Consider the following 26,258-nt stretch of genomic DNA (forward strand, 5'->3'; position numbering starts at 1 on the left):
GTGAATGACGCGGTGTACTGTCAGATTATGAATGCACTGCTAAGACCAATAAAGATAAGAGTAGTAAATTTTGTAAGCATTTAATGAAGTAAAAAATATCACAGATCTGAAAATAGAAGATTTTGATGCATTTTTCAGCAAAACATCAGCACTTTAAACATAGCAATATTTGTCAAATTGAAGCTCCTTTATAGCTTTTTTCATCAATGTCCAAGGTACATGTAACATGCACTGTAGAACGTAGTCAATATATTTATGCATTTTATTTCCTCTGCTCTACCATCGCGTAGATCCCTTCCTCACCACTAGAATCTCTTGATAAGCAAAGACAATTCATCAGAATGTTAAATTTACAATGTAAGTACAGGTCAAATTCTCTCAGCACTTTATACAATGTGTGTCAATAACATGATATTCACAAAATTTGAGTAATAAATATAACTTTTACATACAAAAATCTACAAAGACCTACAGAGAATCCAAAGCAAATATTGTCGGTTGTTAATGACTACGTGCTCACTTCCTTCCACCGACAATTAACTTCTCCAAAGCCATAAAAGGAGCCTCGAAGACCAGTGATGCCACGAAAGAGACCATAAACGTCACCACAGTATGCCCAAGGAATAAATAAATCTGTAAGAACAGAGTTAATCTTCCGAATTACTTTAAGAGTACAGTTGCATAAAAATTTATTAAGGAAGTCTATGCGTTCCATCTTTATTCATATATAAAACAATACTGTGTAAAAAAGATATCAGTAAAACTGATGGATGCTCTCCGAATTACATCTAACTAATGGCCTACATTATACATTCTATGTACTTCACATGACGAATGACTCGAACAATGATCAATAACTCTTGAACTATTGTTGACTTTATTTTTCTTCATATATAAGATATAAGTTGTGTGACGTTGACCTTTACAAAATGACCTTGAGTGGTCATTGTCTGAAAGCCATTTGCCTATTATTTTTGTGATATATGATCAATACTTGTTCAAAACCTTGAAATAAGGAACTTTTTCCTCGTATGTATGTATATGTTCTGAGTGACATTGGCCTTTCCAAAATGACAGACCTTGGTCCAAAAGATCAATTACTGTTGAAATATTGTAGACATTACGTTTTTCATATATAAGGTGCATGCTCTAAGATCTTGACATTTACAAAATGACCTTGAGTGACATTTGTCTGAAAGCCATTTGCTTGTCACTTGTTTGTGTGATAATGAGCAATACGTGTTCAAAAACTGTTGAAATAAGAAACCCTTTCCTTCTAAAAGGTATATGTTCTGAGTAACCTTGACCTTTCCAAAATTAACTTCAGTGATCTTAATCTGAAAGCCATTTGCCTGTTACTTTATTTTGTTTGATAAATGATTAATACCAGTTCATAAACTGTTGAAATAAAACAACTTTTCCTTATATGAGGTACCAGTATGTTCTGGGTGACCTTGACCTTTCCTAAATGACCCTGTCCCAAGGAATATTTATTATCGATTATGATCAATTTCTGATAAAAGGTGTAGGAGAGATGAGCTCGGACGGATGGACAGACGAATAGACAGGACGAAAAATTCAGGGAGCATAGAAAAAAGAACCAAAACAAATAAACAAAAACAAGATTTCCAGTACTGTGATTTCTAAGAATTCAATTAACACATGATAAAAGAAAATAATTCTTCAATACTTACAATGTCATAATCAGCAATATACACGAGTGACCTCTTTGAAAACACGTAAATCATCATCAGAATAGGGTGCACAAGATAGGCTGCATAGGACATTCTGGACAGTGGAACCAACCCACTCCAAGACAAGATGGAGTTTATAATACCTTCAAGGTAAGAATTCACATAACCCATACACTCAGATCATTTCTACTGGACATTTCTATGTAGTACATTTAAGGTGACTTCTAGGAAAATGTCTACACTTTGCTCCTTGTACATGTATATATGACATGCTCTTTTTGTGAAGAATGTAAATACAAAATATGAACGCCCTAGTTTAAATGATTCAAGATATATTTTTCCTATACATCAGCATGTAACACTTTGATCCTCTATTGCGACCCCACCCTACCCCTGGGGACCACCCCACCCTACCTCTGGGGGCCATGAATTGCACAAACGTGCATCTACTCTATTTCAGAAAGCTTTCATGTAACTTTTCTGGCCCAGTGGTTCTTGAGAAGATCTTGAAAGATTTCCCTATTTATGTATATTTGCATGTAAAACTTTGATCCCCTATTGTGACCCCACCCTACACGGGGGGGGGGGGGGGGGGGGGGGGGGGGGCATGAGTTTAACTAACTTGAATCTACACTATGTCAAGAAGCTGCCGTGTAAATTTGAACTTTTCTAGCCCAGTAGTTCTTGGGAAGATTTTTAAAGATGTCCTCTGTATACATGTACATGTATTTGCATGTAAATTTTTTTTATCCGCTATTGTGGTCCCATCTTACCCCGGGAAGCCATGATTTTAATCTGCATTATGCCAAGCTTTTCGGACACTGTGGTTCTTAAGAGGAATATTTTCAAATAACCCATTTTCGTGATTATCTCCCCTTTGAAGGGGCGTGGCCCTTCATTTTTATCAAGTTTGAAATGTGAAAAATTTACGACAACGACGCCAACGACAGACAACGGAAAGTTTTGATCAGAAAAGCTCACTTGAGCATTCGGCTCAGGTAACCTAAATACCGTGAATCTACACTACATAAGGATTCTTGCATATCAATATGACTATTCATGCCCTGTTTTAAAAGATATTTCATATATATCCGCATATAAAATTTTCATCCTCTATTATGACCCAACCCCATTCCCGAAGGTATTGATTAGAACAATTTTAAATTTCCACTTAATAAGGAAGCTTTCTTAAAACATTTTTTCTGTTCAAGTTTTTGAATTTTGACCGTAACGCTTCACGCCGGTATACACGACACGAAGCGCTAACAGATTTCATAAAATATGCTGACGTGTAGCGTCGCACTTCATACCCTCATGCATTTTCAAAAATAGAATTTATTTCTTAAATAATGCAGTCATGGTCGTTCGAGTTGAGCAATGATTGTATAGCTTTCTTGAAATTTGAAATTACAATCATATATAACACTCCAATCACAAATAAACAAAATATAAATATCTACGAGAAGGTGGGGAGTGAAGTGCCAGCGTAATTTTCTCACTAGAGACTACTCCGAATACATTGAAATTCAGAGGACCGACCTGAATTGTTCATTATATCTAAAGTGAAACATAACCGATGTTTAACTATAGACATAGTGTTACTGGTGATTTATTTTTACTTCAATATAACATATAAATTCAGTATAAGCGACTTCAATATACGTGGAGTAGACTGTATGATTATTCAACATTACACCTTACCTCCACGGCCATAATGACAGGCTGCGATCACCCATGCTACACAAGCAGCCCACAGAGGTCTTCCAACGGACTCATACACAGCACGGAAATCTCGTGACCAGGTAGTGCCATTTTTCTTATTTTCAGTATGTGTGCAGTAGACGAGAGTAAATCCAATTGAGGCTGCTAAGCACCACCCAATAAAGGTTTTCGTCTGTGAAAAACAAAATCATTTCCGACTTTAAAATGGATTTGCTTTATGTCCCGTCGAGATATTTAGAATTCAAGGTTACGTTGAATTAACCGTTGAAAAGTTGATGAATTACTGAATGAATGTATATTGATGTATTTTTTGCTACAGTTTTATTGTATTATTAATTGTATATGTAAAAATAGGGCACCACTAAACCGGTACATACATTATTGACCCAGGAATTTTAACAAGTAAATCAATATCCAAGGATAATAATTTGGATCAATATAAAATGTTCTATGAGTTGCAAATTCAAGGTATTTGCAAAGACAAATCTAATATCAAGGGCTATAACTTCTTTATATACATGGCTAAGGTTTAATTTTTTCCACAGATAAACAGGCAGACCAAAAACTATATGCCCTCAAATGTTTGAATCTGTAGGCTACAAAAATAAAATACATGAAGAGTGGCATTTTCATTCACATTTTCATTTACAGTCCAAGGGCTGTATCTCCTTAAAAAAATAGTGGGACAACATTCCCCTTGTAATATGCACATCTACACATTGTGATCTTCCTTTGTACTAAGTTTCATTGAAATCCCTCAAAGGGTTTAAGAGGAGTTGCGAAGACAAGGTACTTGCATAAAATAAATCTAAGTCCAAGGGCCCTAACTCCTTCAAAAATAGTGGGACAGCACCTCCCTTGTAATATGCACATCTCCACATTGCAATCTTTCGTTGTACCAAGTTTCATCAAAATCCCCTAAAGGGTTTAGGAAGAGTTGCGAGGACAAAGTACTTTGAATAGAAAATAAAACCAAGAACAAGAGCCCTAACTCCTTTACAAAACATTGGACAGCAATCCCCTTGTAATATGCACATCTCACCTTGTGGTTTTTCTTTATGGAGAGCCAAAGAGTTCAATATTCTATCTTTGTAATTATGTATTTGTTGTTACTAAATGCGCCATTGGTTCAATGTAAAATAGAAAAATGTTAATCGTTATCTTGACATTTGTAGTACATAACGGTATATTCGTTATTTGAATGGCGTAAGATGTAAAGGAATGTAAAATCTGTGTAGATGCGTAACAAGTGAATGCATTATTTATTCAATGTAAATTTGAAATTAGATCTTCGTCATCCGTATTTGAGCATTTGCACATTGCAGTTGTGAGTTACAGTAAAAAAATTTGGTAATCCGTCCGATGATAGTTCGACATTCGAATTTGCTCATTCGTTTACTGCATTTCAACATCTGTTCGTTGTTTTACCATTATGACGACAGAGGGCGCGCGCTACATCGAATCTTTTGGGAAGCAGACTATAGAATCATATTGGAGGACCAGTTTATGTGACATTCCCTCGGAGCTATCATTTTCCCGGCCTTTCGAAGTCCGAGGTAAATTATTTTAATTTGTGCAAGGAAGATATTTTGATAAGCAAATTCATACCATATTTTTACTATGAGTTTCATTCCTTCTGTTTATCATAAGTAGAGTTTTTTCTCCGACGATGTACTGATTAATAGAAAAATTCTATTATCTAATCGAAATGGCCCCCGATTATAGATAATCTATTAAAATTTTTGATAATCGATTAATTAAAATATAACTTAAAGTAATTTATTCTCATGCTTTCTTTCTTTATTTTTTGTGAATGTAACTAATTTATAAGTATTGATTTGATAAATGAATCCAATGATAAAAAATACATCAAAAATGCATTTCAGAAATCACCCCAAATTTTTTACCAATTCATTCTTCATTCAATAATAAACAAATTTAATAATTGAAATTAATCGATTATTAATCAATTATAGTGCGTCCGATTATACTGATAATCAATCATGAAAAAATATTCCGATGGTTCATCATTACGACTGTTTAAAAGGTTGGACACAATTCCCTAACAGGGCAATTGTTACACTAAAGTGGAATTGTTACTCTTTTTTAGTGTAATTAACTGTATCATGGGATTTTCAGTTGTTTCCCTACTATTCTCGTGTTTGCTTTGAGTAAAAAATTAAGTGCAAGAATACTTCTACATCCTCTAAATATTTAGAGTCTAGGAAGCGTATATTTACATATGTGTACAAGGACTCTATATGTGGCCAACAAGGTTTATAAATAACCTCTAACAGCTAGACTATGAAATAAAAAGATAATGTTTCTTTCTCTGCTTTAAACAGACAAAATGAGTGGTTTACAATAAAGAGGCTTGACAGAGGACAACTGGAACAATTTTTTCGACAAAAGAAAAGTATCTCAAATTAAACTATATCAAAATACCCCCTGTAATGCTGATTAATGATACATTTTTAACAAAAATAGGAGTTTTGAAATTGGGGTGTTTGAAATTGAGTTAGCTATCTTGTGGAGAGAAAAAAAGGGGGTGATCAGATACGAAACAAGTGCTTGTGGAAATAATGTAAAATTCAAATCTAGGCCATGGCTCAGGCTACTGGTTTTATGGCCTGGCCTAGTAAAAATTATGGAAAAATAGCCCGACTGGTCTATTACATAAAAACTTTAAATATGTTATATTCAAGGTTGGCTGTCATTTAATGAAAACAACTGGTAAATGATAACTGATTCACTTTGCTTACAAATATAAAACCCATAGGCGTCGGAACGGGGGGGGGGGGGACTAGGGAGGGGCTTAGCCCCCCCCCCCCCACTTTTTTTGCAAAGTTAGACATAATAACACACACACACACCCTCAAACGACGAAGAAACTTTTTTGTTGGTTTAGCCCCCCCCCCTCCCCTTTCCGACGCATATGAAACTAGAATAATTTTTGCGTGTTTTAGAATTCTTACCCAATGTACATATTAACTATTTAATATTGTGAATTACGTATTTCAGTGACAGCAATGCAAAACTGGTGGGGAAGGGGCGTGAAAACGAAAATCAATCCCAATCAAAGCAAATGTGTACAAGAGTTTTTGGTCTCGCACAAATAATTGTAACGTCCCTGGTGGTATATGGTTACTAAATGGCATACACTGTTTGTTTAAAGTAAACTCATGGAAAAAATTAGTCCAGTCATCTATATTGATGCTTACAACAATGTTCTACATCAAGTCTCTGATCAAACTACTTCAGCAGCACATTTTCAACGACTTTTAGCTCCAACAGGTTAATGTTGAGTGTGCTAGACACCCAAGTAGTCCCGAATGTTAACTGGTCCTCCTATATGATTCTATAGTCTGTTTCCCAAAAGATACGATGTAGCGCGCGCCCTCTGTCGTCATAATGGTAGAACAATTTACAAATGTTGAATTGCGCAAATGCGAATGTCGAACTAACATCGGACGGATTACCAAAACACATTTACCACAACTCGCATAGGCTTAACAAACTACAAAATGCAAATGCTCAACTACGGATGACGAATTTACATTAAATAAATAATGCATTCACTTGTTACGCATCTACACAAACATATATTCCATTCATATCTTACGTAATTCAAATGACGAATATACCGTTATGCACTCCAAATGTCAAGATAACGATTAACATTTTTCTATTTACATTGAACCGATGGCGCATTTAGGAACAACAAATACATAATTACAAAGATAGAATATTGAACCCTTTGGCTTTCCATATTTCTTTGTACCTAAATTCATTTAAATCCCCCAGAGGGTTTAGAAGAGGTTGCGAAGACAAAGTATTTCGAATAGAAAAAAATAAGTTAAAGGGCCACAATTAAGTTAAAGGGCCACAACTCCTTTGAAAAACATTGTAAAACATCTTCTTGCAATATGCACAGCTCCACATTGTGATCTTTCTTTGTACTAAGTTTCATCAAAATCCCCAAAAGGGTTTAGGAGGAGTTGCGAAGACAAAGTTAAAGGGACAGACGCACAGACAGACGAATGACAACGGTAGAGCATATTAAGCCCGCATTTTTATGCGGGCGTATAAAAAAGGGATGTACATGAAGTCTGACAACACAATTTTATGACAAACGACATGACGTTCAACTTCTCATATCTAAGTAGCAATATTTCATCATAACCTGCATATGGTGTTAATGTCTCACAACTGATTCAATACAAGAGCATGTTCTGTACATGATCAATTTTTAAATCGAGACACGCTACTGACAAATAATTTAATGCTGCAGTGGTTTCGACAGTCCCATTTGAGGTCAGCATTTCGCAAATTTTATGGTCGTTATAATGTTCTAATTCGCAGATACAAATTATCTCTGGGTTGAATGCTGTCTGACGTATTTCATAAGATTACTCCATTTACCTGATCCCGATATAGGGTTCACAGCGGCTGTGGCCGATCAGTTTCAGTTTACGTTATTCACTCACACCATATTATGGTACATGAGGTACAATATATACAATATTTACAAATAGAATATATTATAGGCAAGGTACACGTGAAATAAGCAGGGAGTTGTTTTATATACATAAAATGAGTTAAGGAGGACAGAATTGGTCATATATTTTAGATATAAAACTACACAATTTGATAAGTACATTAGGGTCTGAAGTTGACATTAACTCTGAAAATTTGAAAAAGTTAGGTTTGTGACAATATTTTCTACACAGATACTTTCTTCAACATGGGATTCGTACTCCTCCTAGGCACCTTATCACACCTCTCGGGTGTCTAGGGGTTCGTATTTGCCCTGCTCTTAAATGTGCATTCTTTACGGGAATTTCAATAATGATCACTTTTTGTCATCTTCAAATGTTCACTTGAAGGAGGGATTCTGTTGCTGAACTAGGAATTATTTATATTTACAATTTATACAAATATAACGACTATTCGATTGCAACAAAAATGCAAGTATATCGGTGAAAAAAAGTATGTCGTAAGTTTTACCATTTTCTCAAATTGAAATGCTTTGAAATAGAGACATGCAAACAATTTATTTTGCTGTCATTGGGTGAAACACGCATGTATTTTGAATTATGATCTTCATAGACGCAATATCGTTGATTCTCCATTATGTTCCTGTGCCATGCATGAAGATGTTTATCACTTTTTCTTTATTTATAACAAATATTCAACTGCTATATACAAATTAATGGACAGATTGCTTAGGTTAATTGATTTGGTTATTATTGATACACATCTACTTTGGGGTGATAATGTCTTATCTACCGAATTAAAAAATTGTATTTTCTCTTATGTTCAGACGTATATTCATGAAACTAAAAGATTTAACTGATTATCATATCATATTCCATTGTTTATCTATAGAACACTTACCATTTATGTATTCTCTTTATATTATTTTTAATGACAATCGTGTGTTGTAACATGTATTTAGATTATAAAGAGAAGAACTCGTAAGTTGTACTTCCTTTTGTATATATTATATACGATAAAATACGTTCAAATCATTGGGTGAAACACATCACGTGATTGTTGGCAATCAATGTTACAATAGACAGTCAGAAGCAAGTATATATACAGCATTTACCATTATGGCGGGCACTGCCGAAATTTACAACAGATTTGTTGGAAATCATACATTCCTAAATTGATCATTTACAATGTTCCATGTTGTGTTCATTCTAGAAATTAGAGTAGCGCCCCTTTGTTACGTGACGTAAGAGTCGAAATAGGAATATTTTATATGCATTGTGTAATAGTTGTCAGACGTGATAAGGTCCTAAACAACATAATATAGTTATTGAGTTTGTTACATTACATGAACTGACCTAATAATGCTTGCGTGAAGATTTTGATCTAGGAACACACTAAAGTACTCTTTTGCCTTTTTTTCTTCTGAAAAGGCAGCTTGAAGCTAGTATTGCGAAAGATTTCACTTGACAGTCAAAGTCTTCAGTTACAAATGAATGGTAAATGTCGTACATAAGAATAGGTGAAGATTAGATAAATGTTACCTTAGATAATGTGGCCTTTGGTTTTTTGTAGAAAATGAGACCAAGAAACAAGCCAATGCAAAACGCAGCGACACGACACCAGGGAGTTATGTAAACGTTGTTCCAGAAAGCTCCTCCATCAGACTTCATTCTAGCCACAAAAAAAAAAAAAAAAAAAAGAACATTAAGCTTTTCCCATCCAGTGCTTCGTTTCTACAAGTGTTGCAATTTTATATTAATTATTTGTCAATATCAAAAGCATAAACGGAGTAATCCGCAGTCAAAATCAGTATTTAAGAATAGTCTTAGGCTAGCAATGACAGATTGTATTGTAATGATAACCCCAAATAATCCAGAGCTGATGACCCGCGAACAGAAGTAACTAAAGATAAGTTACTAATGATCATTTATTTCGTTTCATCCCGTAGAAATCGGGGTTAGAATAGATCCTCAGTACCTCTTGCATGTCGTAAGAGACGAATAAATGGGGTGGTCCTTCGAATGAGACCGCAAAAACTGAGGCCCCGTGTCACAGCAGGGGTGACACGATCCCTCCCTGCCCAAAAGTCGTAAGCGCAGAGCATAGGCCTAGATTTTGCATCCTTTCGCCGGCAATGGTGACGTCTCCATATGAGTGAACAATTCTCAAGAGGGATGTTAAACAATATACAACCAAACAATTGATTAAGAATTACTCTTACGTGAAGAAGCTTCCGTTGTATTTGTGCTCTTTAATTCCAGCAGACACAATCCCTGCAGCCATCAGCAAGAAAACGAAAAGCGAGCCCAGCTTGGTGTTTCTGAAAGGTTGGAAATACGTTGAAAAACGATTACTAGACATACACAAATAACTTCAAAGCTTTAAACTCTACTGCAAATCATTATCATAGAAAATGTTCTATAAATATGAACTTGAATACCGCGATAAATGTTGTGGGTCTTGTCTTGTCATCAAGACAACGCTAATATTGAATCAGCAACCGATTTGGGACGATTTCAAAGAAATATTATATAACTTATAAACACAAATTTGCATTTTGTAACCAAAATTCGTAGTTGTGTTTACTTACACCGTAAAGAAGAACAAAAGAATCAGTGAAACCACATAGAATTGCATGTCATTTGCCAGGAACCACGACCATGCCATGCACTGCAAAAGTGGGCTAATCATGTTAGTTAGGTAAGTAATATTACTGAAAACACCAAAGACATTGATCTTTAACAACCGTGATACTATTAAGATGAGTCAAAAGAAACATAATTTCACTATAATTCAAGAGCTGTTTCAAATGTCATTTTGAAATTTGTGATCCAAGACTCTGTATTCACCTGTTTGTCTACCAGGACGAGGTTGTTGACATAAAGGAGGTTTGTCCACCAACTCTCTCGGCAGTTTTCGGCAGACTCAATCTGCTTTGGCCACATAGGACCGTCACCAATATATGTAGTCAGGCAAGTATAGATCATCAGAATTATCATGTACATTGGTGTCAACCTAAGCAGATAAATTTTGATGTTATCAAATTTTCGATTTAGCACTGAATTAAAGAATAGATCCTCTCCTACTTGTTGGTCGCTTAGATTTAACTGAGACATGCTTTCGATTGATTTCCGGTAATTCAACAATCATAACTTGAAGATATACCAATGCCAATGTAGTTGAAGCAATTTGTATACAATAAGCATACCTCCAAAACCTGTGAAAATAGTAGTAAAACACGTAGTATCCAACCTTCCCTGCCTTGGGGTCTTTCTTTAGTTTTGCCATTTGTTTTAATTGAATTAGTGCAAGAAGCATTCCACTGGAAAGAGATGAAGCAGTAATGGTTATGCAGACAGCAGTGTTTTGGCAATGGTTCTAATGTCATATGCTAAGGTATGTCACTCTTCAAACATATTTTTGTTTTCATAGCTTTAGTTTACCTTCTGGTTTAATTCAGTATCAATTTATATATCAGGTATGGAAATGGGCTCCATTTGTGGCAGAATGTTTTCTGTAGTTGACATTAAATGTCACCTTCTCGATTTGAAGTTGTATTCTCCAATTTCATTTCGGACAAACAATGAAACATTTATGCTAGGTGGTAATTCTACCGATACAGAATTACCTAAGAGCAAGTAATGCAGAATTACCTTAGATGACTTAATAAATGCTGAGTTACTACACGAGGACCTAATAAATACAGAATTACCTCAGAGGACTTGATACAGAATTACCTCAGAGGACTTGATACAGAATTACCTCAGAGGACTTAATACAAAATTACCTCAGAGGACTTAATACAAAATTACCCCAGAGGACTTGATACAGAATTACCTCAGAGGACTTGATACAGAATTACCTCAGAGGACTTGATACAGAATTACCTACGAGGAAAACACGTGGATTTGAGGGTAATCTTGTTTGCGGGTAAATTTTTTTTCGAAAATGCCGCATAGGGTGTTGTTTTTCCGGTGTCAGCAGACGAGACAGGTAACATAGAACATTTCCGACTGCGTTATTCGGCATCAATTCTGTAAACTGATTTTTAATGATTTTTCCCTCTATAGTAATATATAGTGAAAATAATTACCGGTGTGATAACTTATTACAAAATTACTTCAGAGGACTTTATACAGATACATTTTATGGAGAAGAGCATATAAATCCTCAGTCAGCGAATTTATGTAGAATCAACGAAAAGGTTATGCAATAATTATCAAGATTTCTCAAGCTCATAGATCAAACTATTATTTAATTCTAATGCATCTGCTTGTGCAAGTATGTTCTCTAATTCTGCAATCTGACGTAAATAATGTCATTCAAAATATATGATCGAAACATTCGATAAATGTAAAATTCTAGAAGGAGTGGCACATCTTCAAAACAAGGTCATCAAGTGTTACTTCAAATTTAAGATATCAACGAAATTCTTCCTTCTGATTACATTTGTTCATCTTTATTTCCTTCTCACCAGTATATTTCATAAATAATGGCTGTATTATCAGGAAATCGGGTCAAGAAATCTTCTTTGAAAGCATTAAAAAGAGGTGATTATTTACCCGTCAATTGTAAAAGGAATTCTGTAAAGGGGAATTAAATAACAATTCACATGTTGATGTTTCTTGCCTTAATAAACAGTTCTTAACAAACATGGTAATACATTCTAGGCACAACTCTTAAATGCCTACGAAAACTGAATTTGCGTAAAACTTGATTTACTAGAGAGAATTGGTCTATACTGTGGATATCGTAAACATAGATGCTGCGTCCAGTCAATCTATGATAAACTACAAACGTCATTATAGCCAATCGGCAGGTAATTGCTTTCGTTCTATCTCAATTTTGTCCGACACATATTGCACATATTATTCAGTGCAATATTTTCAAATATATCTATAAAACTAGTGTAGTCGATATCTGATAAATTCAATCCATCAGACAATCAGGAGCGATGCCTGATGTGCACAGGCTTTGTTTTATCCTATTTACAACCCATACGAAATAAAGCACGTCTCCATCAAATGCGGACCAGCGTACACCTGATAAAATTAAAGGGGCATGGACACGATTTGAGCGGAAAATTTTCAAAGTTTATTTTTCCATTTTTATTGTTTACATTACTTAACTAAAGTATTTCTAATGGTCAACCAAAATTTGAATATCAGTTGTTGAGTTATAAGTGAGATACAGCACTCGCAATTCTTTGTTATGTAAACAAGGCTCGTGGCATGTCTTTGTTTGCATTAGACTGTTTAATAGAAAAAAAAGCTTGTTTTAAACAAAATGAGATGTGCCAAACACTAGAAACCATTTAATTGTGTTCAGAATTCAATTATAAATTGAAAAAAAAATCTGCTTTAAACTAAACTTTTACTAGTTTATTTAGCCTATGTAAATAATATACTTTGACTACTGACATTCAAATTTTTGCTGATCATTAGTAATACCTTAGTTAGGCATTCTAAACATTAGAAATAAAAAAAAATATAAAATTTTAAATCTTCAGCTCAAATTGTGTCCATGTCCCTTTAAGGTCGCATAAAATTTATGCGAATGATACAGAAGCCGGGTAGTGCCTGGTGATAATTTCATGCCGGCCGTCAGATAATTTTATGTAGCAGCCGCCAAACAAATTATTTGTCTCACCTGGCATCAACCAGCTTCCGTAAAGTGTTTTTCCGTAGTATTTCGTGGAAATATCTGGACCTGGCCTTATTTGTTGTTCACTATAACTACAGTTATTAACTTGTATTTCGCCGTGAATTTTATGTACAGCCTTCTAATGGTAATTTACGTGATTTCTCAGAATATGGAGACACCGGCGCCCAGCAGCAATTATTTACACAGCTTTCTTACGTTAAGGGGACTATTGGAGATCTACCGGTTGCTGTAACACAACGGTTAGAGCGTTTGCTTCGAAATAAAATTCAAAAAAGAGCGCTCGCAATGGCTGCGTCATACCGATACGTAAACATAGATAATGGTTGCTACTTCGCCAAACGTTCGGCGTGTAGAAGTGAAAGTCGCGGGTATTTGGGATATGTCCTTAAAATCGGAGGTTCCGCGTCGCGGCAGGCGTTGGGATGTTAAAAAGCCCCCCGACTCTCATCTTCGCTAGCCAAGGGCTACACGGTACGTGTTTCTCTATTTACGGTAGGGAAAAGAGAAACACTGTGGAGCGTCACCCTTGGCTAGCAAAGATGAACGATCCTGAGCGGCAATTTTGTTGTACTTTACTGACAGCTGGCCCAAGACCATGAACCGAAAAATAGACTCAAGTAAAAAATTTGATTACTCTTATCTTAAGATTTATCTAACACATGTTTGAAATTTAAAAAGCAGCAGGTTTATGAAAAATTCAAAACGCAAACATATCCTAAAATTTTCATTCGTTCATGAAAATTATTTCAAAAGTGAAGTTATCTGGATTTAAAATTAATGCTTAAGTCTATTCTCAATGTATGGTCTTGAGGTCTGTCTTGTGTAGTCTCAACAGTGAAACATTCCCAAAGACGTAAAAACAAGCAAACAAACGTCATGCAAGTGCAACGGCTGTACGTCTCTTCAAGTAGAATACACTGTGTACACGTTACAAACGTTAACGCGGTGGACTACAAATAATTACCACGATGTCGATATGATTGGAAAATAACCCCCTTCTCAGTCTGGTAATAGTGTTGGAAAATTAAAACTTCGCCTATATGACTTAGTATTTATTTTCTAATAAAATGTCGATTTTTTAGGGTGGGATGTACAGTGTAATTCTCTAACATTATTTCTTGAATAACAACTGTACCTGATCATGTAGAATGTATCTACACCATAACCAGCTCCGACAACTGCTTGGTATGAAAACCGCTGTGTCATTGGTATGGCGTCTACAAAGTTTACTGGAATAAAAAAAAATTCATAACCATGAAAAAGATTAAAGGAGAAAAAAGTAAATACATAATATGTGCAAACTTCATAACATTTCTCCTGCAAAAACCCAATACAAATTGGTAATCGGTAGATGAATAAACGACATTATTTTCTTTACAGATATTGCACAACAAAAGAAGAATTTCTTACTTGTTGTCATGACACCCGGATTTGTCACTAGGCCGTAGTTGTAGGTATGCCCGAGCATAATCCACGTGATACTGAAGAATCTAATTCCGTGAAGACATGTGATGGCGCCTGTGCCACTTTTTCCAGACAGAAGTTTTGGGCCGTTGGTAATGACCGAGAAGCTCTTGAGAAAAGCTCCAAATGTCCCTAAGACCATATAGTACAGTTAAGATAGCTGCAATTATACTTGAACTGATTGAAAAATCTTTAATTATATCGTTAGAATAAAACAATGTTGACAAGCAGAAAACCATGAAGCTTTACCATTTTTCTTCTGTATCGCATTGAGCTTTGTCTCAGACTGCGGCTTCTTGTTGACAGTAACGGTTACATAGTGGCTTGTGTCCACCTCTCCGTTTTTCTTGTTAGAAACCCCGGCGGGGTTAAGATTGTCGTCTTCTTTGTGCTGCATGTAACCAGCCGGAAGTTCTGTAATTGTGTTTCCATTCTGTATGCCACCACTTCCGTTTTGTTGTTTCACATCTCCATTGGATTTTGATTCCTCGATTACGAAAGCTTTATTCAATGATGCGTAGTTGTTTTGTGGTACCTTGCCTATGACGTCATAATGATCATTTTTCCGATTAATTGTATTCGAAGCATCTCCTTTGTCTGCGATAAACTGTTGTCGGAGTTCATACAATGTTCCACAAACCACCAAGAACCCGAACACTGACAAAATCACGCTATAAAAAAAACAATATCGCATTTATTACATGTATCATAATATATCTACTTCAAAGCAAATGGGGCGGTCCTTCGGATTAGACCACAAATACCGAGGACTCCCGTGTCACAGCAGGTGTGGCACGATAAAGATCTTTCCCTGCTCAGCTCAATGACCATAAGCGCCGAACATAGACCTAAATGTTGAAACCCTTCACCGGCAGTGGTGACGTCTCCACATGAGTGAAAAACTCTAGAGAGGGGCGTTAATCAATATTGTACAATCAACCAGTCAAAGCATAGTGAATAAAGGGACTTGCTTCGCAAAACAGGAAATCACGGGTTGGGTTCTCGATTCCGGCGTCAAATATCAATCTACCCAAAGTTGTCGTGCCTTGCTCTCACTTGCACTGTCGCGCCTTGCTCTCACTTGCACCTCTGTCAACGTCTCAAGGGTTTTTACAAATTTTTTGTAAAATGGCATGTATGCTCAAATAAAGTATGGTTTTGACTTCAGTTACAAAAATATACATAAATAAATAAATACTGAGCAGATGTCAACTCTTTTTGTGACACAAGAAGCATTGATTTGGGTTGAAATTTGGATATTGGGTTGTTCTATTGCACCAGGCCTATAGATAGGTACATTAATTATATATAGTAATGGGAAAAAAAATCTACAAATAGTTTCTTGTCCTACATTTTCCCAATATTTTATAAAGTATTTCTTAGTTTTATTAGCCGTAAAAATAAGTGGATTTTCATGTGGAATAACATTGCTTATTTTGAGACGTTAACAGAGGTATATGTGAGTGTAAGGAACGATAACTCTGGGTAGAGATTGGTCAAATATATAATTGTGAATATTCCTACGCCAAGCACCAACCAAGCATTAGAAACGAAAGTCAGAGGTCTGTCGGATATGACCTTTAAGACAAAGAACCCTCACTGCAACAGCCCAATGCGCCATGCATAATCAAAATTTGTGGCACTTTATGTAAGCTGTCGGCGCCCCTGTATGGGGAAAATTCTTGAATGGAACAATGAAGGGGGAAAACAAAGTATATTTGAATTGGCATGGTACGTACACTGCGACAACTGCTGGTGTGTCGTCTGCTATGGAACGTTTCTCCGGACAGTACACCACCGTGTTATCAACATTCGACCCGAGACTTCGACCGAGGTATCCTGTATTTATAAAACACCATTACAGCTTGTTAAAGGATTGTTTAAAAACAAAAGGAAATCTTACATATACATTACTCAACAGTTTTCTTTTATCCTTACCAAGCCTCATAATGCCTTCGATATCATCCGCCTTGCACGAGTCAGGAAGACATAAGCCTAGGGTCAAAATAGGATGAATGCCATGGGTGTCCTGTTATGAAATGAATGGTGAATGAGTCAGACTTTCATGTAATGAACTTTCACAAAGTGATGACCTTGCCATTTACATGAGACACCTGATTTGCATTTTAAAAATAAAGTATCAATTAAATATTAACATCTTGTTGTTTGAATATACTCACAGTTAGTAATAAAACTTGCAATTTTGGCACTTAATTTTTTTTATGTGTTAAATTGATACACATCGAAGTGCAATAATTTATTTCGTGATATCACGATGACACAACGATTTACGGTAGTACCAAAATAGCTAGGAATAAGTATTTACACTCCTAATGTTTTTGTCTAGGATATCTTTACAAATTGTAATGACAGCCATTTTCTCATGAATGCGCTGAAGTTGTTAACAATGCGCGTATAAATTTTGATAAATATAGTACGTCTATAATAACATCTTGGAAATGAAAGTAGAATGTAAATGTAAGAAATAAAGTTGTTTTAAAAAAAAAAAAAAAAAATCCATGAGTGTATTAAAAGCAACGCTTCACACCGGCGTACTTTTCACGAAGTCAACGTGCTTCCTGAAATATGCCGGCGTGAAGGGTCGTTTTTCATACTTACATGTATTTTCAAAAATGAAAATGAATTTCTTAGATGCCCGATTCATACGTACGAGATGCGTAAGTCGTGTGTAGGCGATGAAAAGTGTCGTATGAGATAACGGGTCGAATTTCGATATAAACCGTACATACATGTTCCACCTTTACGTTTAATTCTTTTTGCAGCAATACTTTTCCGTAACATTCTGTGCACAAGGAATGTGCTGACAGTGCCCTTAACTTCAATTTTCAATACAATTTTATGTATGAGCTTCAAATAACGACAATTTGATTAATTGATTGCTTTTTCGAACGTTCTGTATGTTGTTAATGTCACAAGACATTCGGTCCTCTGACTACCTCTAGAATTTAAGTTTTACTGAAGAAAATCACAAAGGAATGTGAAAATCTAATTTCAAAGACATCAATATTCAATCAAATATACTATAAAAGAAATTTGATATAAGTTGTAAACCATATTTCGCTATTATTTTTTAATGATGTGGATTACATGTAAATCAATTGTAATGTCATGATATTGTACGGATGTAAAATTTTAGTACAAATTAAATTACAAGGACTGAAAAAAAAATTACAAGGCCTGCAGTTAATGGTTAATGTATAACCATGATGTCGTGTAAATTAATACATCGTAAACATGTCCACCCCCCCCCCACCCACCCACCCCAATACTTTACAAAACTAACGTTCTCGAATTTATTTTTTTTATTTTTTTTTAGTTTACAGAGATAAATACGACACTAACCACCCCACTTCCAAACACGGATGGATTGAGAGTCATTGTTGCTCGACAATACTTGGTATCGAAATCCCGTGGGTAGCGGGAGGACGTTTTGTTTTTGGCACCGATAACGATGTTTTTGGGAATTCTGGCATGGATTTCAAGACAAGAGTCATAGGATCCCAGTGACGTCATGTGTCCCTTTAGGACTCCTGAAGGCAGCTTTCCTGTTGCGTCGAACACTGAAAATAATTCCATTTTGAACATCATGTTTAGTTTTTAAAAACATTCATACGGGTTTTCTAATTCAAAATGCAAAGGTTGATTTCTTTTACCTCCCCGACAAAGTTGCTAGGTTTAAGTATACAATGTACTTTAATTTGTGTCTGTTGGTCTTTCTGTCCGATGATATTGCAAAATGCTATCAACCTTAGGTAATGGGATAGGAAATGTTCATAACACAAATTTACGTTTTGTTGTTTTTTTTTTTATGGGAGTAGGGTTTTTGTTTTTTGTGGGAGTGGTTTTTTTTATGGGAGTGGTTTTTTTTTATGGGAGTGAGGATTTTTTATTATTATTATTATTATTGTGACTTTAGTGATGTTGGTGGAGCTCTAAGCGACTTCGATTTTTTTCTTCAATGGAAATCGCAGCATTTGATTATCTATTTCTACTTCTACTCTCCGAGTGCTTAATGCATTCACCCTTAGAAGATTATAAAACTTTACATATTTTACATATTTTATCACAGTATTATTCAACTGGCCTAAGACCTGCGTGAACCTCTGCCACCTCTAGGCGATCATCTGTCGTCAATGACATGATCAGTTCAACTTTGACTTTGCATCGGTTATAGCTTTTGATAGTCAAGACAAAATCAGTTTCTTCTCCAGACAGTGCTGTGCATACCATGTCTCTATTCGTGGTTCAGTTGTTTCTCTAATGGTCCTAATACGCCGGTTTCGAGATACGTTCGAGTCATATCCCTTTGAAGAACTCTCATACATAGTAAGGCGCGAAACAACTTGTTTACATGCGGGAGTGGGACGAATATTCATTACTGTATATGTAAATGTACTCATTATTTTTCTTATGCTCTGTTTCATCGCCTGAATTCAACTGATACACAAACTGATGAGTATTTAGGGAGTAATTAAATACATGGAATTCTTATTATATCACGTAATTTCGTTGGTCGTAGGCATCATATCCAGGATATTACTTTCAAATATGACATTGTTTTTATGTTTCTACTTTAGTAAAACATTCTTTCAATAGTATTTTGTATTTCCTACATTTACATATTGAAAGAGAAGCCGCTTTTAATACATTTAATCGTCTTCCTCACTGACTGTAGGAATGAGAGTACCAAACCCCCGTATGCGTAACCCGGACGCAGTTTACCCAAGATTGAGCGGAGGTATAAATGTCTAGGTGTTGTGTGATTGGCTAATATCAAGAGTGAAATTATTTGGAATTGAAAGAAATATTATAGAGGTTCAAATTAATTGTCAGGATGAAAAATTATCGCACAAAATCGAGAAATGACTGAGGAAATTACCATGGTAGGGGTGTGCTTAAAATGAAGTGTGTAATTTACTGCAGATTGCTATGTGTTGTAAAAAAGTACAAATATGGCCTATAAAAGGCACGGGACCCTATATATTTTTTGTCATTTTTTATCAACACTTGGAATAAACTTTGAAATGTTTGCGGTCATTTGTTTAAAATCGATATAGTTAATTAGTAAGAGGGCCAAAGGTTAACATTGAGGTCTATGGGAAATGAATTGGTACTCTTTTCCCTGTAGGTTCACTCTGTCCCATTTGGCACTCAAAGTTCTACTAAATGTACCTCCTACACAGGAGAGCTCTTATCTCGAAACTGGCGTATTACATGTAGATATTGCCGCCAGTGATTTTTACTGGCTGAGACAACATCGAATTCTTCCTTAGAAATGTTGCAAGCTAAGTCACCGTAGTAGACCTGTACAACTTTCCTCTGGTGACTAGTTAAACTTTTGCAGCGATCCAATTTCCACTATAGCACTTTGATTGGCAAAGACAATAATATCGACCTTCAGTTCAGAATAGTTACAATTCAGCATGCATGTAATTCGTGCAGACGTTTGCCTATTGCGATCCAAATTCCAACGGGAACGCCATGAAGGCTTTGATTGGTTGAGACAAACGACTCTTCTTTAGACCTGCTGCCAAGTTACTGTAATCGGTATAAATATTCCTCTCTAGTCTCTAAGTAGTGCATTATTCTTATAAGAAGCGTTACTTTTCAGAGCGATTGAAATTTTAATATGGCCGCCATGCATGGCTTTTAACTAGCTGACACAAAATAATTTCTTCTCCAGAGCTGAGCATAATATACCAAGTCGTCCTTTCGTGTTTAACTTAATGTGAAGTTAATGGAAACGAGTATATTCAAACACAGATCCATAAGTATGCCATGTTTACACGGAAGGTGCCAGCGTGAGTTATGTTCTTAGTGTATCGTTTAGGATAGGGTGACCTAAATTCAAGGAAATAAATATTTATTGTTTCATTCGCTCTTGAACCCCATAGATAACTATCTAGAAAGCAGGGAATCGTTAATGAAAACAAAACATAAACCATTGTTCCTTGGAACCATGTTTGATTTCAATACAAGAATTTATTTCATATTGTACAATGTCTATGGTACAAATACCAGTCCTATAACTGAGTATTTACTAATAATGTTTGGTGGCAGGTTGAAAAGATCAATATGGATTTCACTGGTGCTTCCTACATGTACTTCATCAAATCATATTGGTAAATCAATGGCAATCAAATCAATGATCATGTATCTTCTACCATATAGTACATGTAATTACCAAGATGACGTGCCTATAAAGACTCGGTAGAATTTCCCGACCCTACACGGCACTGTACTTTTTCCGATTCTTCAAGATTCAGGACTTTTGCAAGGGAGAGGTGCTCTAAATAAGATTTCATTTGGTACGGTTAATGTGACGTAATGTTTTTAATTTTTCTAATTCTAACCACGACGAGGCCTCCACTTCTTGGGGTTTTGAATCTACATGTACAGGTATATTGAATTATATTTTTCTCTATATCTTTATGGTAAGATTTGAAATGCTCCAGTACACCCTGCTGTCTGAACATTTGATGGTCCTGTGGAGGTCTGCACATATCTAAATCTTTGGAATCTCTATTGAGGTCCGCGTCTTCAAACACCAAGATGTAGTGCGCGTCATAGGATTGTGATGGTATTAGGATATTGGACTGTGATCATATTAGTTCATATTAACTCAATGTTTACATTATTACAGTATGTGCAAAAACTATGAACGAACTGTTTAATTATACCATTAAAGTAGTTAAGATGTGGCGAAGTCCCAGAAATGTATGTAATTACGTCTCTTCAAAAGGAGACAAATAGATACCCTGGAACAACAGGATTTTGCGTTGAAAAGACACCACCCACCCCCGGACTCACCAGCAGTGTCCTTACGGAGCAATTTGAAGGTTTTTTAAATGTGAAAGAACGAAAATCACGTGAAAGAAAAAAGAAATCAGGGGAAAATAAAAATATTTGGACTATACATGCATTACATGTCGTATTTTAGTACATGTATTTTATTCTATTAAAAAAAACTTGACTAATTGTAACATCTTCCATAATTAAACACACTACTCAATACTTTGCGTTGAACGTAACATTCTTTGAGATTAAACGCAATAAATGATTTACAACAAAGAAAATTCATGCAAATGTCTATGAATATACACCAAATTTTGCGCTTTTTATAAAATGCTAAACTTTTGCGATTAAACATAATAGTCTTTACATTTAAAATAAAAAGTTTTGCTGTGAAACGCATTGTAGTTTTGTACTTTAACGCAATATGATATACGGTTAAACGCAAAATTGTTTTGTGATTAAACTCAATACCCACTTAAAGAATAAACACAAAATTTTGCACATTAAACTTAAGTATCCTTCGCATTTAATCAGAATATATTTAAAAGCAGTAGCTCTTACAAATAACAATATACTTTAAGTACTTTGTGAATAAGTGTGCAAATAAATTAAACGCAATGATTTTTTGGCGTGTAAACGCTATAGAATATGCGAATAAAAGCAATATTATTTTCAATAAAACTTTTATCATTCGTTGTGTTTAATCGCAATACATACATGTAGGCTTTTGCGTATAATCGCAAAGTTATAAAGCCATCATTTTTAATCACTGTAATCTTTGCTTTTAATTGTTAAGTTTATTGAGATTAATTTCAAAACTGCGTTCATTCGAAAGATGGTTATTGTATTTTGAATGTAAATATTTGCATTCAGTCGCAATAAAAAGTATATTTCACAAAATTAAGGGCTTCCATAAATTGGCGTTCCTTTCTTCGTTTTGCTATGCCTGGGTATATTGTTACTTGATTATTATATAACTGTGTTATAATACCGCTGAACTGTTTCCTCGGTAAACTTGTCAAATAAGGGTTTGTGAGAAGTATAGTTTCAGATGTTTGTACGTGTATCTACCTAATACTCTCAAACCAGGACAAGGGATATAGACATTAAGTTTACAAGGTCAATAGATCGCCCAGTTTTATACGTGTATTATATACGTTGAAAGTCGATCGTTCAAAATTGCCAAAGTTATCGCATTTTATCCATTCTAAATCCACCACCATTTGTTTTCTCCCTTAACTTTTCAAACAATAGCGTGTGGGTGTGACCGGTCAACAGATAATACTTAATCCTCCTAGGGACCTGACCCCACCTTTGGTATGTCCAGGGGTCCATGTTTGCCCTTCTCTTGTTTTTGTATTCTTTATAGGAGTTATGAGATTGGTCCCTGTTCGTTTTCATCACTTGTTCATGCATCCGTAATATTGTAACATTCTCATATACACTGTAACATACATACATATACTTCAACATGATAAGCTTCTCTTGTTTAAGAGAATAGAGGTAAATATCAAACACGGGTGCTGAAGGACACCCACCCTCACAGATTCCAGGCTGTTAGAGTCATTTCCCGTGAATAATTTTTCTGCAATTGCTATATATAGACTACATGTAAGAGTACAATTCACAGTGTATCTCAGATAAATTGGGCCGAACATTAACTGACTGAGAGGAACGAGGGGTTGTCCTGTTTCAATAAAATCAAGAATAACCAGCGAAATTCCATTTTTCACTACAGTTATTATGAAATATTATTTGAAGATTTTTTTTATCTTCAGTATTTTCCAACAGTAGGTATTAATAAACATGTAGTAATTTTCCAATGTTAAATGTATCTATAACTTTAATTAACCTTTTAAAATCAATACGCTGTCCATGTTGTGGTATTATTTGTAAAATTAAGAGGTTTGTCGCCTTTGTTAGATCAACATCTGTTAAAATACTGGAACCAGTGTGGGTTGGGTGGGGGGGGGGGGGGGGGGGCAACTACAATAATGATGAATTAATTTTATCACTAATTCAATGTTAATGGATTTCAATCAATGCACATTACATAACACTTTTCTTCTTTCACGAAACATTTGGCTCTCACACTCCCTCTGTATTGATCTGTATAAATGGTCATTTTGGTGTGTTTTAGTTACAGTTACATTTTGGTGTGTTTTAGTTACAGTTACATTTTGGTGTGTCTTAGTTACAGTTACATTTTGGTGTATCTTAGTTACAGTTACATTTTGGTGTGTTTTAGTTACGGTTACATTTTGGTGTATCTTAGTTACAGTTACATTTTGGTGTGTTTTAGTTACAGTTACATTTTGGTGTGTGTTTAGTTACAGTTACATTTTGGTGTGTGTTTTAGTTACAGTTACATTTTAGTGTGTTTTAGTTACAGTTACATTTTGGTGTGTGTTTTAGTTACAGTTACATTTTAGTGTGTTTTAGTTACAGTTACATTTTGGTGTGTTTTAGTTACAGTTACATTTTGGTGTGTTTTAGTTACAGTTACATTTTGGTGTGTGTTTAGTTACAGTTACATTTTAGTGTGTTTTAGTTACAGTTACATTTTGGTGTATCTTAGTTACAGTTACATTTTGGTGTGTTTTAGTTACGGTTACATTTTGGTGTGTTTTAGTTACAGTTACATTTTGGTGTGTTTTAGTTACAGTTACATTTTGGTGTGTTTTAGTTACAGTTACATTTTGGTGTGTTTTAGTTACAGTTACATTTTGGTGTGTCTTAGTTACGGTTACATTTTGGTGTGTTTTAGTTACAGTTACATTTTGGTGTGTCTTAGTTACAGTTACATTTTGGTGTATCTTACTTACAGTTACATTTTGGTGTGTTTTAGTTACGGTTACATTTTGGTGTGTTTTAGTTACAGTTACATTTTAGTGTGTTTTAGTTACAGTTACATTTTGGTGTGTCTTAGTTACGGTTACATTTTGGTGTGTTTTAGTTACAGTTACATATTGGTGTGTTTAGTTACAGTTACATTTTGGTATGTTTTAGTTACAGCTACTCTGCGTATATTGTCAAGTGAATTCATAGGTGTGCACGTGCTTGCAGAATAATTAAAGTGTAACTATTCTCATTACTCATAATCCTTGACGGACACGGTTGGGGGGTGGGGAGGGGGGGTGAAGAATATAAACCACAAAAATAAGCAAGTAAACATATGGTTAAAAACCCTGGACCAAACATAAAGCATGTAGGCGGAACTACAAACAAAATAAAATATATTACATGTACATGTATTTAAAAAAAAAATATTGGTGTTTTTTTTTTCATTACAAAGTAAAACTTTGATGTCTTCCACATACGAGGTTTTCACTTACTTGTTCTAGCCCACGCTAAATCACTCCTTTGCATCTCGTTCACAGCGTCCAGAACATCCATGGAATCTTCGTAGCAATCTGGATTCACTTTGGATTTGTTGGTGAAAGGCATAATCATCCTGGCACTTCCCAGTCTAGTTAAATCATGTACAGTTCCAACAAAATCCATTTTGCTCAGAATCAACCCCGCCACCTGACTTTTGTAGGTGTTGAGCATTGATTCATTCCACGTCCCTACCCCAGATAGGTTGTATGCATCTGAAAAATGGTCAAGAATTATGTCTGCAACTCGTCCCATCGCTGGGTTCTTCGTTTCCTGCAGAAGTCCTTTTAGAAGAATTGATGTGGCTTGGGCCCCTATTTTCGATATCAGGCTGTTTCCTGCATCATAGATGGCTGCACCTATGCGCTCTGGCTTAGGTCCTAAGGTAGAAATAACCCATCTGGCTTTGTCCCCGTCTGACATATTCTGCGCCGTTACTTTACCATTACAGATGGCAAAGAGAGAGCACAAAACAACTACTATTGTTAAAAATGTCTTCGAAAATTTCATCATGTTTTGATATTTCATACAGTGTGTACTCCGTCCTCTCTGTTCGCAATATACGCGGGTTATAACACACGAAATGCTAGACCCGTGTTGATATTTCAGTTATCTTGGGACTGAAGTAACCGAGGAATCCTCCCGTAGTCCTGTAAACAAAATCAGCTGATTGCCAATATTTCCGCGTAGTGTACCTGTATGAGACCACGTGATCTTAATTATTTTTTGCAGCTTTACTGTGATATTGTATTTTAACAAAGTGTCAAAGTCCAGCATGAGGATCAAAGTCCTATATCCAAAATGTGTCTTACTCACGGAAATGTATATATTAATGTTCTTACGCAACCTGTATTATTGAAAAGATAAGAATAAGATCATTATTACTAGGGATAATATGTAATCACCGTCTATATAACGTCCTGAAACAAATGATGTTATGTTCATTATTGTCATTAATATCGTATAAATATCGTCGATTTTTTTAAAGTACAAAAGTTAATTTAATCTACTAACATACAGTTT

The 26,258-nt window shown here is 35.3% G+C and overlaps 1 protein-coding gene across 1 annotated transcript; it reads right to left on the bottom strand.

Annotated features, from left to right (window-relative positions):
- Positions 1–64: 64 nt before the first annotated feature.
- Positions 65–25,923, bottom strand: LOC125646911 (nose resistant to fluoxetine protein 6-like). The gene is made up of 15 exons (XM_048873518.2): positions 25,193–25,923; positions 18,405–18,622; positions 16,980–17,070; positions 16,781–16,880; positions 15,291–15,712; positions 14,988–15,173; positions 14,713–14,806; positions 11,122–11,235; positions 10,763–10,928; positions 10,504–10,583; positions 10,135–10,233; positions 9,455–9,584; positions 3,396–3,588; positions 1,695–1,837; positions 65–633 (listed from the first exon to the last, which is right to left on the bottom strand). Exons 1-15 carry the CDS (start codon positions 25,761–25,763, stop codon positions 517–519), a joined length of 2,724 nt encoding a protein of 907 aa, XP_048729475.2. The 5' UTR covers positions 25,764–25,923; the 3' UTR covers positions 65–516.
- Positions 25,924–26,258: the final 335 nt, after the last annotated feature.

This window comes from Ostrea edulis, chromosome 1, assembly GCF_947568905.1.
Source record: "Ostrea edulis chromosome 1, xbOstEdul1.1, whole genome shotgun sequence".
Lineage (NCBI taxonomy): Eukaryota > Metazoa > Mollusca > Bivalvia > Ostreida > Ostreidae > Ostrea > Ostrea edulis.

Excerpts from the sequence above, each read along its gene's own strand:
- LOC125646911 (XM_048873518.2), bottom strand. The coding sequence starts at position 25,763 with ATGAAATATCAAAACATGATGAAATTTTCGAAGACATTTTTAACAATA. Across the intron at positions 3,589-9,454 it reads CAAAGGCCACATTATCTAAG|ACGAAAACCTTTATTGGGTG; the intron begins GTAACATTTATC and ends TGTTTTTCACAG. Across the intron at positions 1,838-3,395 it reads CTGTCATTATGGCCGTGGAG|GTATTATAAACTCCATCTTG; the intron begins GTAAGGTGTAAT and ends CTTACCTTGAAG.